The 18,498-nt window shown below is 42.2% G+C and overlaps 1 protein-coding gene across 1 annotated transcript; it reads left to right on the forward strand.

Annotated features, from left to right (window-relative positions):
* The first annotated feature begins 10,575 nt into the window (after positions 1–10,575).
* Positions 10,576–18,447, forward strand: hgd (homogentisate 1,2-dioxygenase). Its single transcript, XM_058650433.1, has 14 exons — positions 10,576–10,692; positions 11,793–11,864; positions 12,189–12,277; positions 12,362–12,467; positions 12,622–12,681; positions 13,086–13,177; positions 13,298–13,332; positions 13,454–13,533; positions 14,234–14,333; positions 15,467–15,591; positions 17,275–17,379; positions 17,508–17,634; positions 17,960–18,141; positions 18,237–18,447. The coding sequence occupies exons 1-14, from the start codon at positions 10,678–10,680 to the stop codon at positions 18,378–18,380; spliced, it is 1,332 nt and encodes a 443-aa protein (XP_058506416.1). The 5' UTR covers positions 10,576–10,677; the 3' UTR covers positions 18,381–18,447.
* Positions 18,448–18,498: the final 51 nt, after the last annotated feature.

An 18,498-nucleotide genomic window follows, 5' to 3' on the forward strand; every position in this document is an offset into this window, starting at 1 on the left:
GTTCTGTTTTATCCTGATATAGTATCATAATCTATATATTATATGACAATGTTATTGAAGAGGCAACAACAAAACAACAAAAATCATCAATGGAATTGTTTCATAATGCAAATTTAGTTTTTGGAAGAGGTGGCAGCAGCAGCACAGGTGTAAGAACAGCATGGAGGCTTATTCATGTACAATAAATACAAATAATTATGGCTAAATTTAGTTTTGGTGCTGCAGTTTAGTCATAATAATACTTTTTATGTCGAATTAAAATGTATTATATACAGTCACAGCCCTGTTTTCATAACAGTTTAGTATATTACTGTATTATTGTTAATAATGTATAGTAATACCTATTTTTTTTAACTTTATGATAGTTTTGCAATTTTATTTAACATTAATAGTTATTATTACAACATATTACCACGATTCGTATTTATTACTAGACAGTGTAAATAAACAGAATGGTGACTATTAAATTATTAAATCGTATATGAAAACATTTTTATATTTTTTATTAATTCAGTCTAAACCGTAAAAAGTGCTTTGAATCCTTTGCCAAGATGGAAAATAATAATAATCTGGCGCGGAGTTTTTGTTCAGCCTGGAAGTGCAGTGCACCTGGGAAATCCATGTCAGTCACTAAATCACACAGAAATATGAAAATAATAATAAAATAAAAAACAGTTTTAAGATGCAACATTTTAAAACATGTTGTGTTTTGACCGAGAATGTGGGCATTAACGTGATCAATATGGGTTTGTCTGTCTGTCTGTCTGTCTCCTGCTCTTCTCTCTCCCTCTGCTGGAGTCTGACGATTGACTTAAAAAAAAAAGTGCGGGTGGCGCCGCAGTGATGCTGAGACGCCGCACGGGGAGCCGGGGTGGCACGCACGCACGCACGCACGCAGGGACTCCGCAGTGGAGAGATGGAGAGATGGATCGAGAATGTAATTTTAAATGAAAGTCTATTTAACCCGCTGTGAATGGCATGACCCCCATCCTCGCCTCAGAGCCCATCACTGTTAAAAGGATCATTTTCAGAATTCAATCCAAAAACTTCAGCAAGCTGCAATTTACTCTCTCCATCTGCCTCTCTCTCTCTCTCTCTCTCTCTCTCTCTCTCCCTCTCCCTCTCTCTCTCTCTCCCTCCTTTTCTTCCATGTATCCGCTCAGGCCACAGCATCGAAGAAGCAAAAGAAAAATAACAATAAAATATATGTCCAGAAAATTGCACGAGTTATTTTTTATTTTTTCTTCTTCTTCTTTTGTGTGTTTAAAGCAATAACTTTTTTTGTGATTGGGACTGAAGCCACATAAAGGTCAGAGTCAGGTGTAGTTAAGGTTTAAAGTAAACTGAACATTCTTTATTATTAATATTTGTATTTATTTACAAGTGTTGTACCTGCAGAAACAATAGGAATAGTTATTTTCTGGACAGCAAATGAGGCCTGCTCTTTTTAAACGATACAAAAACAACAAAATATGATGTCTAATTGAATTATAAGCAGCTGTGCACCTGTCTCTGCAAACTGCCGCATTTTTTGCGGTGTCACAAACTTCCGAGCTTGTTTACTTGCTCGCAAATCAATGTAATGAGTGTAATAACAGCATAAAACGTTATGCCTTCCTTTCTTTTCTTTTTTTTTTTCTCCTCTCCACACCCGCGCGGTCACAAACAGACGTGCGTGTTACAGACGAGTATTTAGAGTCGCTCTGTAATTTGGGGGGGCACGATTTGATTCATTTATCCGCACACTGTTATTAACCCTGTGGAAAAAGAGATGTCAGCCGCCATTTCAGCCAGCAGGACACCCGCGCTTTGTTTAAATGCACTAATTACGCGCATACATTAGAGGGGGGCCGGAATAGCCTGAACGCAATTTTCACATTTCCAATTTTCCGTCTGTTTGACGCGCAGGTGATGGAGAGGGCCTTCTGTTCCAGCATCCTCTCACCACCACCTCCCCCCTGTTTTCATAACACACTCACTTGATAGACCTAATATCCTCATATCCGGGTTATAAAGGCTCAGACACTGCTGCTGTGCCACTGTGTATTTTTATACACTGGAAATCCACTTGGTGCCACGCACTGGTCATTCATGTTGGGCTATTCACGTCAGTCGGCATAGTTTATGTGTAGATTATTGCTTTTACGAGCGCGTTATATGTTTAAATAGCCCAAATGCAACTCTCTCTCACCCCCATGTCTCTCCTTTTCCAGTGAAGGCCATGAAGTCCATCCTCTAGGACCAGCACGTTGTCACGAACAGGTCATTCAAATGGCGCCATCTCGTGGATGAAACTGCAAACTGCCGTTACAGGTAAATGCCCTGTAGTGATCTTCCAGAATGCATGTATTGTATGGACATGGGGATAATTTAGCTGTGTAAACACATCACATGCTTGTCAGAGCACTGCTGAAACACCTGAACGCATCACGGGCCCCACTGGCAGCACCGGTGAAACACCTAAACGTATCACATGCTTGTCAGAGCACTGTTGAAACACCTGAACGCATCACAGGCCTCCCACAGGCTCTGCTGTACACCTAAACGTACATTTTTACATCACTCTTGCACCTAAATGACGTAAATAATGTGCCCTTTCCTCCATCATGTGACTGATTTGACCTCGTGCGTTTGTAATCGTGACCCTTTAGGAAACATAATGTATTCAAAGACACAATCATGTCCATATTTACACACAGAAATAAGACTACCCGGCAGCTACTTCCCATCGAATCCTCCTTTTTATGCCGCAGGTTTGTTGCAAAGCAACATGTGTAAATAACTGTCCACTAACACGCATCAATTGGCTCGTGGCCTTGGTGACGACGACTCATCCTCTATCCATCTTTGCGCTCTGACATAATTGGACACTTGCTCTGCTTGAGAGGCCAAGCAGGAAAAGACGGGGAGGGAGAGGGTGGGAGGAAAGAGAGAGGGTGTGTGTGAGAGAGAGTGTGCGCGCGCGCGTGTGTGTGTTGATAGGGGAGGGAGGCTTTTAAGGCGCGCGTAAGCAAAGTTAATTAGCGGTTATTAACAGCCCGCATAATGAGAGCGAGAGGGAGTCAATTTAATGACTTTGTTAGCGCGAGTTCAGAGCGACAGGCGATGATCGAAACAACAAAGGCGAGCGCGCACGCAGCCATCATCCGTAATTTCCAGCGGTAATGCGGTCTGATCAGAAACAAAGGCTTCTAATTTCGTTCAACTGACTCGATAATTTGTCCTTATGTAAGGAAAATAATTAATGACTTAATGCTTCAACAGAAGTAGCTTTCTGGTGGATTCGGGGGCCTCGTTCGCTGGAGAAGGTCGGAGGGAAATCAATTTCCAGACCTATAATTATTTACATCATGAATTTAAAATGTGGACGTGTGTCTTTGCTCCGGGTTAGTGTGCACATGAGTGAGAGTCTATTAGGAGGCGAGAGAAGGAGTCTCCAAATCTTCTTCCCTCAAGTAAATTGTGTATGGCAACAAATGAGCCACTTGTCACAATGTAGCAGTGAATAGAAAGAGAGTCATGCGTCATTTGGAGAGGTGACTCAAACCCGGGCGAATCCAACAGCCTCGTCACAGTGTCACTCTTCAGGCCAGGCTGTGGTGTGATGATACCTGTTCACACCTTTGAGCTCAGATGAGTTGATGGTCCACACCCGCTCCCAACAGTGCTGCAGGTTGCATAATTATCCGAGGCGTGCGCGTTTTTACGCATGATTTCATCATTCCACTGCAGATGGCTTGCGTCGGACGAAAGATGTGAGGGGCTATTATCGATTGGGGGAACGTGAGCCGCCTGTGGGCCACTCTTGGATTCATGGCAGGTGCATAGGTCACTAACACGAAAGCGGCAATTTCACGGCCCCCATTGTCTCCACTGATTACTGCTTAGATCACAGGGATCCAGAGCCAGAGACTCTCGTGAGCCCACTGCGGAGTCCACGAGCTCCAGAGCTGAAGAGGTCATCATCACCATTATCTGCCACATCATCATCATAACCACCATCATCAGCAGCACCGTCATCATCATCACCACAAGCTGACCATGCAAACCCGCGGCGCCGTGTGTTTTCTCTGCCGCGTTGCCCTTTTATTGATTGCGTGCCTTCATTTTAATTCGATTGCGCGAGTGTCAGAAATCCCGCAAGAATCATCCCAGTAATGAGATAATCAAAGTAATATATGCAGATCAGTTATGTTGCCAGTTTATCAAAACCGGAGTGCCCCCCCTTGAGTCTGAAGAAGTCCATTTATTCAGTTAGTGGCAATACCTTGCGCAAATGGCGCGATGCAAATGACAGTTGATTAGACTAAATTAAGAACCTCGTTTCTCCCTGACCTTGTCTGAGTTTTATGTAAATTCTTTTTTCCCCCTTGTTATAATGTGAAAGAAATACGTTTTACACCTTGGCCTTTAAGAATCCCAACAATATTTTCCTTCCAGAGAAGCAATGGTCATCCTCAAATCAACTGCATGGATGGGTTTTTCTTTTTTTTTCCTTGTCCTTCTGTCTGTCTCTCTCAAATCTCAGTGTATGTTGACCTCAGTGCAGCTCCCACAGGGACAGAAAGTGTGCCTGTGTAACTTCCTTGCTGTGGGGGGAGTGTGCCTTGAAGATAGACTAGACTAGATGTGTGTGCAGGCCTCTTTGGGTGTGTCTGCATGTGTGTGTTTACGCGATTATATGAACTCATGTGTGTACTATAACATATTGTCTTAGGGGACAGTGAGTGCAGTTGAGACTTCCTCTCAGTGGGGTGTGTGGGGCCTGTTGATGGGAAAGGAATAAATCCAATATAGATTGCAGGGCTGCGCTGCCTCCCGCTGGGGACCCTCAGACTTGCAGGCCATCGAAGTGCTTTTCTCCCCTAAATTGGCCTGAGAGGAGCAGGAGCATCCAAACTACACCCCCCAACGCTGTGCCTGCCCACGACCTAATGATGGTGCAGGGGACACACGTACACATGCGTGTACAGCAACAGAGCTGAGCACGTGTGCACGTACACGCCGAAAAAATTCACCCACACACAATCGTTCCCACGTTGATATAACACCAGTCGCACTCCTGCACCAGTCAAAGACGCACTTGGATAAGAAAACCACACAGATATAAACCACCTTCCTCGTCCTCTGATGCTGAACACACTCATTCGTTGTCCAAAGACCATTCACCTCAAGTTTCCCTCTTCACACCACAGACTACTCCTCAAAACTACCTAGCTAAACTGCAGATTTAGAGGAGGCATCCTCGCTATCTGTCCACAGGCTGCATAGGGAGGGGTGGATGGTATAACTGGCACCATGCTAAGTGTCTGAACTGATACACACGCCTGCCCTTTGGTTCCCCTCCAAGGGGAAAAAAGAGCCACCAGCGGCACCCCAATGCCATTATGCTTCCAGCCAAACAGCCACTGTCATTTCGCTTCTATCCAGGGAGCTAATTCTATTTGTGATGAGGTGTCTGATGTGTTGCTGGGTCAGACCCAGAGACGGCGTGACAGAATATCTTATAGGCAGAAAATGATGGCTCACTGTGCCTCATTACCTGCTCACGGGGTACTTTATGTTAACTACACTAAAGCTCATATGTAGAGTGAATACAAAGATGTAAACAACTGGGATTCTTCTTAATGGAGAGCTGGAGTATTAGGTGCCTGTATGGTTTGGATACCATGTCGTAGTACAAACTAATACACCCATATTTTATTCTCAGAAACTGCTTGCATTTGTCAGTGTTGAAGGATAGTGAATGACATTGAAATCAGCAGCTAAAAGCATTGAAGTGTGACTCTACCTGCAGCCTTTATTCAGTGAAATGCTCATATACAGTAGTGTCTATCAACACAATTCTGTGGCTTTATTGTCCACTGAGTGTATTTTGATGCGTTACACATCCTTGGAAATCATCGCATCTGTAATTAATGTAATTATGTCAACAAACCAAATGCAAACGACAGCATCACACTGTGTTCACAGGAGGTCATCTGACATTTCTATTCTCTGTAAAACCACAGACAAAATCTACATAAATAAATCTAGCGAACACTTCGCATAGTTCTTATGCTTCGTGCGACTTGTTGGCTGTTTTTTTTGTGGCAGAGGATGCAGTTAAAGAGTCAGTGGAATACAAAAAGTGTGCTCACACTGCAGTGGCCCCCATTTTGTTTGTTTGTTTGGTTTTGTTGCTTTCATGGGAAAATATGGGGCCTTTCTGTGACTTTATTGGTTTTGTATAGTTCAGCAGATGTCAAGAATCCAGATTCGAATCTTAGTTTAATTCAAAGTATGTTGTGGTTGTGTTGGCCTTGTAGCACAGACACACACACACACACACATATCCCTTCTCTTCCTTCTCCTCCCTGGATGTCTCATAATGCATCTTTGGCATTATCCACTCATCCACATGAACTAATCTCCTTCCTTGTCCACTCTGACTTCTTTCTGTCTTCTCTACTATTTCCTACTCTGTATTTTCTCACATTCATCTCTGTCACGCCTCCCTTGTCTCTTGATGCTGATACACCTTTCAACTTGTTGTGTTCAAACCCTTCACTCGAGTCTCGGCTGTGGCGCATCAAATTATGTTTTCCCTTCATCAGCTTGAGTGTTACTAGCTATTTTCCATTTCTTTTATTAATATTGATTTGTCGGAGGCGGCGCTGAAACCAACTCATACAGTTTTTTGGGGGCGGCGGGGGGTGGAGGGGTGGGGGGTGTTGCATACTAAGCAGCTCGAATGCAAAGACAAAAACAAGCCGTATTTAAAAAAGGATATGCAGCAAAATTCCTTTGACATCAATAATTGGTAAATCCTTAGATTAATTTGTAAGAATTGTCCTCAGAGTGCTCAAGTAATTGTGTTTGTGTGTGTCCTTTTTTTTTTTTATTGCATGCACCCCCTCTCTTTAAAGCACATCTTTATAACCAAGCAATTCCAAAGCAATTTTCTCTGTGGGAGGAGAGTGTAATTTTCTATTCTGTGACACTGTGATGTGTAAGAAACTGGGAGCTGGCACTAAAAGGCGTCTGTAGTGTGTGTGTGTGTGTGTGTGTGTGTGTGTCTTGGTGTGGGTGTGAGCTGCTTTAATGGCCAACGTAGGGCGGGTGGTGGTGGTGGTGAGCGGGTGCATGTCAGGAAGGCCATCATTTAATGACTCCCAAATTGTGCCCTCCTTGTTAGAGCTATCGTCGTGGAAACACGAGGCTGTGAACCAGGAGAGCGCCACTCGCTGCAACAGTCTTTTATCTTCATATTAAACCATTTGCATAATATTACCACGATAGATAGGATACAGCAGACCTACTCGGGGGAAAGACAGTGAGAGAGAGAGAGAGAGAGAGAGAGAGCGTTGGCACAGAGGGTATACTAAATGTCCTTGCAAATCTAATCAGCGTTAAATGGAGCTGTCACAGATGTGTGTGTCTCTGGATGTGTGCGGTACTGGGTGGATCATGTCAGGAGTCATTTAACATTAAGGTGCAGCAGTGGGTAACAGGGCTGTAATTACAAAATACAAGAATCGGAGCCATTTCTTGTTCGACGTGACATCCAAATACAGCAGTTACCCTTCAGTGATACACGGGATGAGGCCAGGTGCTAACAGGTCACATGTCACATGTAGTACTTATGTCCTTCACAAAGTGAAGTTATAATGTGTTTTTTTTCCACGTGTTGATCAAATTGTACGTAGTTATCGCAGCTCCACAGAAAAATATCACATTCCTGCTTCTTTTTTCCCTCAAAATCGCTGATGTGTTTTGCAGTGATGGTGGATTTTTGGATGTGATATGAGCAGACCAACAAAAGACTCAATTTCATGTTTTGTGTAGCTACAACATCTATCTATAATGTATTATGTGGTGTTTGGAATTGTGCCTCTGCCCTGAGAGGGTGAGAGAATCTCATTACTGTAGAGAAACAGAAACATGCATAAGAACACACTAATTATTAGTTGTTGCTACCTGCCACTGCCTGATTAATTTAATCAAATATACTTGATACAGAAATTTAGTAGATATAGTGCTCAGCTCTCGTAGAAGCACTTGAACCACTATAATTATGACTAATCTGCGTCTTAATAATTGATTGAGAAGAACAGTTGCTGTTTACTTGCTAGCTTTCCTTGAGTGTGGTTGTATGAGGTACTGACGTGTTGTTAGCACTGACTTTGCAAAGCTGCAGATGCCGAGAACGAGGCCTGAGAAACAAACACGTACACCGTCACTGATATCATGGCTGTCAGCGAGGAAGCAGAACTGATTTTTAGCCACTAAACTCAACTTCAGGCTCACCTCATACTGTATGTGTGAGCATAAGTCTCCAGGTACCTGAGTAATGTGTGGCTGGAAACGGAAATGTCTAAATTGCCCACTTTTTCGCACCAAAATCAGCATTTTGAGCCTGCAGGGACACAGGAGGTGCTGGTCCACTGCTGCCTTCTTTGGTAAATTAGTGTCAATTTGGTAAATTTGAACAAAGACACATTTAAACACAACGACGACAGCAGCAGTCAACTTCTGCGAGCTTTGATGCAAAATTGATGATTTTTTGCTTTAGAGAGCAACGAGAGCCTCCAGCCTCTCCCTCGGACTGGTTCTTAATATAACAGCAGTGTGCTTGGCAGTCCGTGTTGACAGTTTGTCAGTATCTCATGCAACCACACTTCTGAAAAAAAAAAATCTGAACTATCACTTTAATGCTCCTGCACACCCTTGGTAAACCCACACAGGTCAGAAGGGGGCAATAAATAGCACATACTGTACTTTCATGTGTGTGTGGGCACCATCTGCTATGAAAGGATGAAGATGTCATCACATCACACAACAGTCCCGCAACGGTGTGTGTGTGTGTGTGTGTGTGTGAGGGAAAGACAGATTTGCTGTTTACGCATATGGGGATAGACTCTGCCAGGTGAGTGTACCATTTACCATCAAGCCATTGAGTTCAGCAGGCATCTAATAACAAAGCGTTTATGGCCTACTCACACATGCATAGATATCTCTGTCAGAAGACAACAACAGTCTCCCCTCTGCTGTCTCCAGCTATTCCTGCCTCTCTTAAAACATACACACACCACCCAGATTGGACTCAAATAGGCTACACTAGAATTCTATCATCAGACTCGGGGGGGATGAAATTAAAATCACTCATTTTCTTTCTCCCTACAAGGAACAGATCAATTTCCGGAGACCGGGACATGATATTTTCCTGCCATTGGCTTTTCTCGTCTTTGGCACAGCACCTTGACTGCCTGTCAGTGGGGGGCCCGGGCCTGACTGCACGCCTCGCCGGAGAACAGTTACTTCTGCCGCGGCGAGTTTATTTGCGCCTCGCTATGAGAATTGCCATCATTTACCCTTCCCCAACACCTCCCAAAAATGAAAGAAATAGACAAGAGGGGAAGCGAGCCAAGAATGAGAAAGACAAAATTGATTCTTTCTGATACGTGCCACACGGGGGACATTAGGTTCCCATCGTTTGAGCATCCATCTCAAGAAATGAGCTGAATAAATTGTGCTTAAAGTAATGTATAGGGCCTCTTGCAGGCTTTTGCGCTTGTTCATATTGGAATGAATTGCTCACTGCGGCATGTGGAGGTTGCTACGTGGATTGTGCAGCTTTTAAAGGGATAGCTCTGGGGTTTTGAAATGCTTTTTGTGTGAGGTATCGACACAGTATCAACGCTGAATCCTGCATGCGAGTGAGTGCCGTGTGGGATACTCAGTGGGAACTACAGTTCGTAAAACGCAGACTCTCCTGCACCAAAGTCCATAAAGATAATCAGTAATGTTACACAATGACGCAAAGGAATTGTTAATCTTTACTCATGAATACGTCAGTAAGTTCAAATGTGATATTTTGTGATTTTAGTGTCTGAAATCCTTTGTTTGGATTTCCCCCAGTGACATAAACTTAGCAAATGTGGCAGGGTTAGATCAGCAGCTGCCATGTTCCTATGAGCTAAAAATGTGTTTCTCTATGGACTTTGGTGTGGCGGAGTGAGTAGTTCACAAATGGCTTTCTTAGCCGTCAGATTAAAACTAAACTATCCCTTTAAGAGAAGCCAAACAACAACGAAGGAACAGTAAAAGTAATTACGAGTGACAAAATGAAGTGGTTGTGCATTAATTCCACAGACTAAAAAAATAAAAAATAATGTCTGCCACAAATCTTGTACAGTGCAGTTAAATTGTTGTGTTTTTTTTATGTGGAACCAAAGACAACCTAAACCTAATATAACCAAACCTTATCATGTAGAATATTTGTATTTATTCATTCAGTTGTCTGTAAAACCTCAGAAACGTTTGCCTTTAAAATAAATTCGCTATGTAAAGTCTATTTTCCCAGTGTCCGTGTTACCTGTGTTGCACCCAAACCTTCAGTCGCCTTCGTTCTTGTTTATCTTGGCGGTGACAGTGGACCATGTTTGCACACATTTTGACCAGAAAGGTGCCCTTTCCCCTTTGCAAGATGCCCCGCTGCTGCGTCACAGAGCCTGTCAATGCTTAATTGAAACCATGCAGAGGAAAGAGTATAAATCCAACCCCCTTTTTTCACTCACTTCACTCACCGGCACACACTCTTTCTGCAGTGAACTTTGAATGTCGTAAGAGTCACATCATAGGCACAAATTACTTTAAACAGCTGCCGGGGGGAATTTAAATTTAACAGACGCAACAATGGCTGGACTCAAGGTAAGGCAGCATTTGTTTACAGCTCTACTTTTTAAAGCGTTTATTCACCAGAACTTACTAGATAAACTAAATATCTGACAAACTAAGATTCAGAATACTCTGGAAAGCATGAGACATGCAAACGGCACGTGTTTCCATGTCATTTGGAAAATAAAGTAGAACGTGTTTGTCAAAAAAAAGGTAAACCATGTATAAAAGTTCTTAACTTTAACAGAAGCAAACCAGCTGAGCTGAGAGGAGGGAGGCGTGCAGCCGGACCAATCAGAGCGCTGCATTCCGCAGCTGCCCAGATGTGGACTGAGATGCCTTTAAAAAAAACCAAAAAAAACCAGAAACAGCACAAACTTATTTCAGGAGTAAAGTTTCTTTCCAAAACAACTTGTGAACACATTTCTACCTCATAATGCTTCACACCTTCAAAAACATTTACTCCAGTGTGTTTTTACTACTGACCTGTTATGATATGATGTCATGATAAACCTATGCTGCATTTTTTATTTGCTGTAACAGCAGTTAAATGGTGCAAATTGAAGAAAATCTTACTTTACACACTATTCTCTTACAAGAGAGAAACACTGGTGCTTCCTGCATGTTTTGACACACGGGACACGCACATATGGAAACCATTCCTGCCTGTGAGTGCAGCTTTCTGCACACTAACTGTGACTCAGCAAGATTTCTTTACCATCTGCCAAGTCCATGTTGTTGACCGGTGCAGGGCAGATACTGGAGGCTTGGTGATCGGTGCCATCCAAGGAGATTGTGAAAGAATCATCCAGTCATATCATTGAAGAATTGACCATAATTCTACCGTGGAGGGTGTTTGTGTAATTACTCTGTTTTTCAAAATACAATAGCTCAAAAAATAATGGATGACTGCAAGGGGGGAAATTTGGCATAACTGCAGTTTGTTTGATCATAGATCTAATGTGAATCAATATGACAACAATTAACCAAAAGACAAGCCTTAATGACAAGCCTTCAAGATTTAATTATAACCAGCATGAACACATTTATCCTGCATCACAATGAAGCTGCGTGATGTGTTTCTTTTTTAATTTTTCCACATTCACTTTGCCTTGACTGTTTGTCTGTTCCAGTACCTGAGCGGGTTTGGGAACGAGTTCTCCTCCGAAGACCCTCGCTGTCCCGGATCATTACCCGAGGGACAGGTAGCTCGCAAACACATAAACACAAAACACTGATTGTGTGGTTCAATTAATAACATAATACTAATGTGTTTCACAGGAATCATTTGAAAATCTAACCCTCAGAGGCCTGAAGTCAGCTCTAAGTTACATTTCTCATTATTTTACTAACCACCCGTGTGTAATGAAAAAGCCCACACAAGCCCAAAATGCATGAATGCCCTCTGGGCTGGTGTGCTAAACTTTCCTTTCAGTTTGTTTGAAGCTGTAGCTTTAAATGGACCTGCAGACACTGTTGTATTTAACATCAAGATCACGTCTGAACAGACTTTCTTCTCCCGTCTACAGAACAGTCCTCAGGTTTGTCCCTATGGCCTCTACGCTGAGCAGCTCTCTGGCTCTGCCTTCACCTGCCCACGACCAGCCAATAAGAGGAGGTATCCTGCTCCCTGATGTGAAATCCAGCCTGGATACACCACACTACCAACAAGTCAATACTGATCCTGGTCTCTTTTCTCCAGCTGGTTGTACCGAATCCTCCCGTCTGTCAAACATAAGCCTTTTGCCGCAGTGCCATGTGGGAATTTGTCGGAGAACTGGAACGAGGTGGAGCCTGATCCAAACCAGGTAGCTTTTAAGAATGAAGCTTCTATTCTATCTGGACAAGAAAACCTACCTTTAATATAAATAAAGAACCTAAAACTCTTTATGATGCTTATCTCCTAATTGGCTGTAGTTACTGTAAATGTACAGAATCTGACCCTGATGTTTTGTCTTCCAGCTGCGGTGGCTTCCATTCACTATTGCCAAACCAACAGAGAAGAAAGTGGACTTTGTGGCTGTAAGTTATATAAATATATATATATATATATATATATATATATATATACACATATATACATATATCTGATTTCTAATGAAATAAAACCGATAAAAGATTTAAAAACTTTCCCTGTAAAGGTCAAGAACAAGATTGCCCCCACTTTTAATATGCAGTCTCAATAAGGTCTGTCTGTTATGAAGTGTATGAGTGTGTGTTCATTTTTACTTTGTATTAGAAAGATGAGAAATAAGTCTAATTTGTTGGTGTGATTACTTATATTATTGTCATTTTTACTGTACATGTTATACTTTTTTCTGAAAAGCCCAGCCAGGGACATCAGATGTACTTTATGTCCACTACGTCTCACTGCATTGTCCCTGATAAATAAAGATGAATTGAATGAATTGAATTGTATGCGGCAGGGTCTGCACACGCTCTGTGGTGCCGGTGATTCCAAATCTCGCAACGGCATCGGCATCCACATCTACACGTGCAACACGTCCATGGTGGACAGGTGAGTGTGTATTTGTGTGCAAATGTCGTCCGTCCTGTAACAAATATGTGTTTTCAAGAGGCAAAAAAAAAAATAATAATAAAAAATAAACCCTGTGCTTCAATTTTGTTCCTGTTCCAGGTGCTTCAACAACTCAGATGGAGACTTTCTGATTGGTGAGGAAAAATGCTGTTGATGTTTTCACTGTCAGTTATCTCAAGAACAATGATAGCTCAATCCTCCGCCGTCCGTCTCCTGCCTCACATTTTCTTTTTCTCCGTCTGTTTGTCTCTCTAGTTCCCCAGCAGGGTGAGATCTTGATCACTACAGAGTTTGGGAAGATGATGGTGGAGCCGAACGAGATCTGTGTCATCCAGGTGAACACTGTTTATTTCCATCTCCTTATTTTTCTTGGAAGTCAAGACATTTTTTTTTTCCTGCTCCCACCACCTCACTTTCTATACTTGGGTATGGTTTGATTTTTTTTTTTTTGCCAATTTGACTTTAAAAATAAATAAGAATTCAATTAAATTTTAAATCAAGACATACAGACAAATCAGACCCTCTACCATATAATCCAAATTTTACATTTAAAAGAGTTGACCAAAGTGCTGGACATCACATAAATACACGAAACAGACTAAAAGCAATATAAAAAAATCCAATAAAAACAGAATGTTAAACCAATAAAACACACAAAGTCAATAACCAATATAAATATACTGTATATTAAACACTAATGCTACTCATATTATTACATCCCAGTAACATGCAAAAAAACCAACCTTTTATTGTCATTATTATTACAAATGTCTTATAGTAGGGATGAATAATAAGGTAAGATATAATTGTGACAGTAAGGATGTAAGAAGGGTCAAAATCCTCTAAACCACTTCCTTCTGTAACTTTTGAATAGATGAAATGAAGATGTACAAAATCTATAAGAACAAAATATTGGAAAAATTTAAAAATATTATAAAGATTATCCACCTTTATTACGGGCATTGCTCATAGATACTTGAATGCATATGTGACACAAGAGAAAATAATTCACCTATTCTCCTTTATTTCCTCCAGCAAGGGATGCGCTTCAGTGTGGATGTGTTTGGAGCAACCAGAGGTTATATTCTGGAGGTGTATGGATGCCACTTTGAAATTCCTGACCTGGGACCCATAGGTGTGTATCTTTTGTGTGGTTTGTGGTCATCGTACAACATCTCTGAATCTCTTATCTCAGCCAAAGACTGAAGCCAAGTCCATGTCCGAACTAAAACATGTTAATATGTTGTATAACAAATGATATATGCATCTTTTATTTGTCTTATGATTAAATTTCCTGCAAAACTAAAGACCTTTACGTTACTTTTTGACTTTTATTATCATGTTAATACACTAGTATATAAATTAAACCAGTGACCACAGTCAACTGTCTGCAACAGAACATAAAGTGTGTCTGTGGACAGTGTTAGACCTATCATTCCCAAAATTAAAGGTTCAGTGTGTCACATTTCGGAGGGTTATTGGCAGAAATAGAAAATACTAGTCATAAGTATGTTTGTGTTCTTTGTTAATGTAGTAAGCTTCCACTTTAGAAGATTCATTACATGCTCGGACTAGTTTGTCTATTCGGCCCGGTGTTGAAACTTGGCTGCGCAAGATGATGCAAAACAAGGCTCTGACCTAAAGTACATATGAAAGGTTATTTTAAAAACTAAAAACACCAAGTATATACTTATACAAACATATTTATAGGTAGTATATTTAATGTCTGTCATAAATCCGGCTAAATGTGACACGTTAAGCCTGTTCCACACTAGAGGATAACTGGCCAGTTATTTGTCCCAAACTGACCCTTCTGACAACTGAAGTCACGTTAAATCACGCGAGTTTCTGTGAGATCCCAAATCCTTGGAATCTCCTCCCTGAAATCATCTGAGTGTGTGGTCCTGTGCTTGGACTGGATCACCTAGTCTGGATTAAAAACATTGAACATCGGTTACAAAGTTTGCTGTGTCTGTGGTCTCTCCCACATTTTTAAAAAATGAAGCCAGATTTGACCTTTGAGAGTGCTGTGGCCCTATTTAAGTTGGGCCCACCAGAATGTTTAATCATAACACTAATCAACCCGCACATTTTGCTTTTTTCCGCCTGAAAGACACCGTTCCATCACGCCCAGCCTAGCACATAATCAAGTGTTCCATCACATGACGAGAGACACGTTGAATTTGAGTGTCAACAAATCCTTTTGTGTAAGTTTTGTGTGTGTGTGTGTGTTTTTTTTTTAAATAATGATGTGTGCATTATTGGCAGGAGCCAACGGTTTGGCCAACCCGAGAGATTTCCTGTGTCCAGTCGCTTGCTATGAGGACCGCACAGTGCCTACAGGTTACACCGTCATCAACAAGTACCAAGGGAAGCTCTTTGCCTGCCAACAGGTGTTTTTTCCTTTATTTATTCTTTTGTGATATTTCAATTCCATGCGTGTCATTACACTCACATGTACACAGGCACTGTATGACAGGGGCCCACACGTAATTGGCGTATTTGGCCTATTTACCCTATTTAGGTCTGTGTCTGCCTCAGTAAACACCACCAAACCCCTGACTAACAGGAAACTGCCCAAGTGAAGCATATGATCCATTAGCCGCTCCTGCGATGGAACTGCCATCCCTGATGATTTAATATACAAGTGTGAGCCGTAATCCATTCAGCGGGTTTCCGCCTCAACTCCCTAATGAGTCTTAATCACTCATAATTAGTTAAGGCGTTCTGGAGACGCAGACAGTGTACCTGCGAGGCTTTGCTTTGTCGGGGGGGGGGGGAAACCTTTCACAAGTTAAGCATTAATTTCACCGTTCTCCACTGATCTCCCCTCCCCTCTCTAAAAATGTTCTGTTAGCCACACATAATTGAATCGACACATTATTATTTTTTTAAACTGAAACAGGGAGGAGGGAGGATGACAGAAGTACACAGAGGTGAGATACTGTCTCTGTTGTCGCAAAACAAACCGTTTTCATCTCTCTCGTTGCCTCCGCGTGAGCTTCTGCGCCGCCGCGTGCTGCAGGTTAAAGGCCGTCGCAGAGGGTCACACCTGACCCACTTTTTCCTCTGGTGTCCACCCTTCCCCGAGCCTGTGGGGTGAGGCCACAGGAGTATGAAAATAAGGTGGGTGGGGGGGACGCGAGCCTCATCTCTGGGAAGATGGTGCGGCTGCCGCTCCCGCCTGCTCCTGCTGGTTTTTTCCCCTGCAGTGAACTAAAATTGCTCAAATTAACTTATTATTTGCTTGACTGGGCCAATATGTTTGTGGGTTTTTTTTGTGCATGTGTGTGCAAGTGCTCGCTCTCCTCCATTTTCCCCTTCATTTTAATCGAATGTGGTGGAGTTACCATAAATGAATGTAAAAGAAATTGCCCGCACTGGGTTCCCCAAAGGCCTTCTTTTATATTTAAATCCTGTAAAGTGAGTGTGTGTATGTGAGATTTGGTGTTTATGAGTTATGTGTGAATTTACTTATGTATAAATATGTGCTTTTTGCGTGCATTGGCTTGTTTTTGTGTACTTGAGTGTGTGTGTGTGTGTGTGTGTGAGGGGCATAGAGGTCACTCAGGAGGCAGCTTGAGTTATAATGAACTGTATTGATTTCAGAGCTCCTGTTGAATGTCTTTTTCGTAGTGACATTATCAGAACAGAGAAACTATACAAAATTGCTCTGGTTTTAACAATCAAGATAAAGAAATATCCCTGCACTCACTGTTGCGGCTGCTCTCCCCAATAACTGTGCGTCTGCAAGCATCAAAGTTTGGTAAAGTTTGATTGTGTGGCCAATTACCCCATAATAACTGGAGCCTTGTATAAGAAAGAACAGGGGGAATGAAAGAGAAGAAAGACAGCACGACAGAAAGAAAGAAGCAAACCTTCTTTCACAATCAACCCTTGTCATTATAAACCTTTTTTTATCCGTCTTTATGTCAAGGAGAAATCTTGGGGAATTTAAGATTACAAAGAAATTATTCATTGTTCCCCTTTCCCCGAGAAAATCTCAATTTTAAGTCCTTTGTGTTGGTTGCTTTGGTCGGCTCGTCTTATTTGCTTTGTTCTCTCTGTATATATAGGATTTTTCTCCTTTCAACGTGGTTGCCTGGCACGGGAATTACACACCGTACAAATACAACCTGAAGAACTTCATGGTTATCAACTGTGTGGCATTCGACCATGCGGTGAGAGTCACGCTGAAGGACACATTCACACTTTTTAACGTTGCCTTTTCAGAAAAGTTGGGTTCATTTAACCCCGACCTGAAAGCTGCATATAACATGTAACTCATTTGATCTCTTGATCATCTTAGGATCCGTCCATTTTTACCGTGCTGACTGCCAAATCCACACGACCTGGTGTGGCCGTTGCCGACTTTGTCATCTTCCCCCCGCGGTGGGGCGTGGCTGACCACACCTTCCGTCCACCATACTATCACCGTAAGAACCACACGTGCACAACACAAGTGAAAAGTGGCTTTAAGTAATAATTATGAGACCCAAGATGTGATTGAATTTAAAAATGTCTTTGCCAATAATGGTTCATTTCTAAATGAAAGAAATCAGCCATAAGCTAATATGTCTGTTTACATGGGGCGGTGTAAAGATGGAAAACTGCTGAAGCCCCGTCACAGTGCCTTTGTCAGGGTTTACCACAGATCTGTAAGGACATCTGGTGGAAATGAGTGTTACAGCTTGCTCCTTGTTCAACACACTTCCCCCAACACGGCACCACGTCACAGCTTCTCCCTGTTGTAACCGACAGGTAACTGCATGAGTGAATTCATGGGTCTGATCAAAGGCCACTACGAGGCCAAAGAGGAGGGTTTCCAGCCTGGAGGGGGCAGCCTCCACAGCATTATGACGCCACATGGCCCTGATTTCGAATGCTTTGAGAAGAACAGCACTGCTGAGCTGAAACCTGAGAGGGTGGCTGAGGGCACCATGGTACAAAAAAAAGATGACATTTTATCACAATTAATGTTTTTCTGTGGAATCTGCGTGTGAGATTACGCGTTTACGTGTTTTTTTCTATCATTCAGGCATTTATGTTCGAGTCATCCTTCAGTATGGCAGTGACCAAGTGGGGTTTACAGACATGTCAGAGGCTTGACAAGACCTACTATCAATGCTGGGAACCTCTCCGCAGCCACTTTAATCCTAACTGGAAGCCCAGTAAGAAGTAGACCAGGTAACTCAGCAGACCTGTCGACCATATTCAAACGTCAAACCAAAATAAAGGTCCTGATTTCACTCTTTGATATTACTATGCAATTTTGGAGAACTTTCCTTTTCTTGACTTAT

This window comes from Solea solea, chromosome 1, assembly GCF_958295425.1.
Source record: "Solea solea chromosome 1, fSolSol10.1, whole genome shotgun sequence".
Taxonomy (NCBI): domain Eukaryota; kingdom Metazoa; phylum Chordata; class Actinopteri; order Pleuronectiformes; family Soleidae; genus Solea; species Solea solea.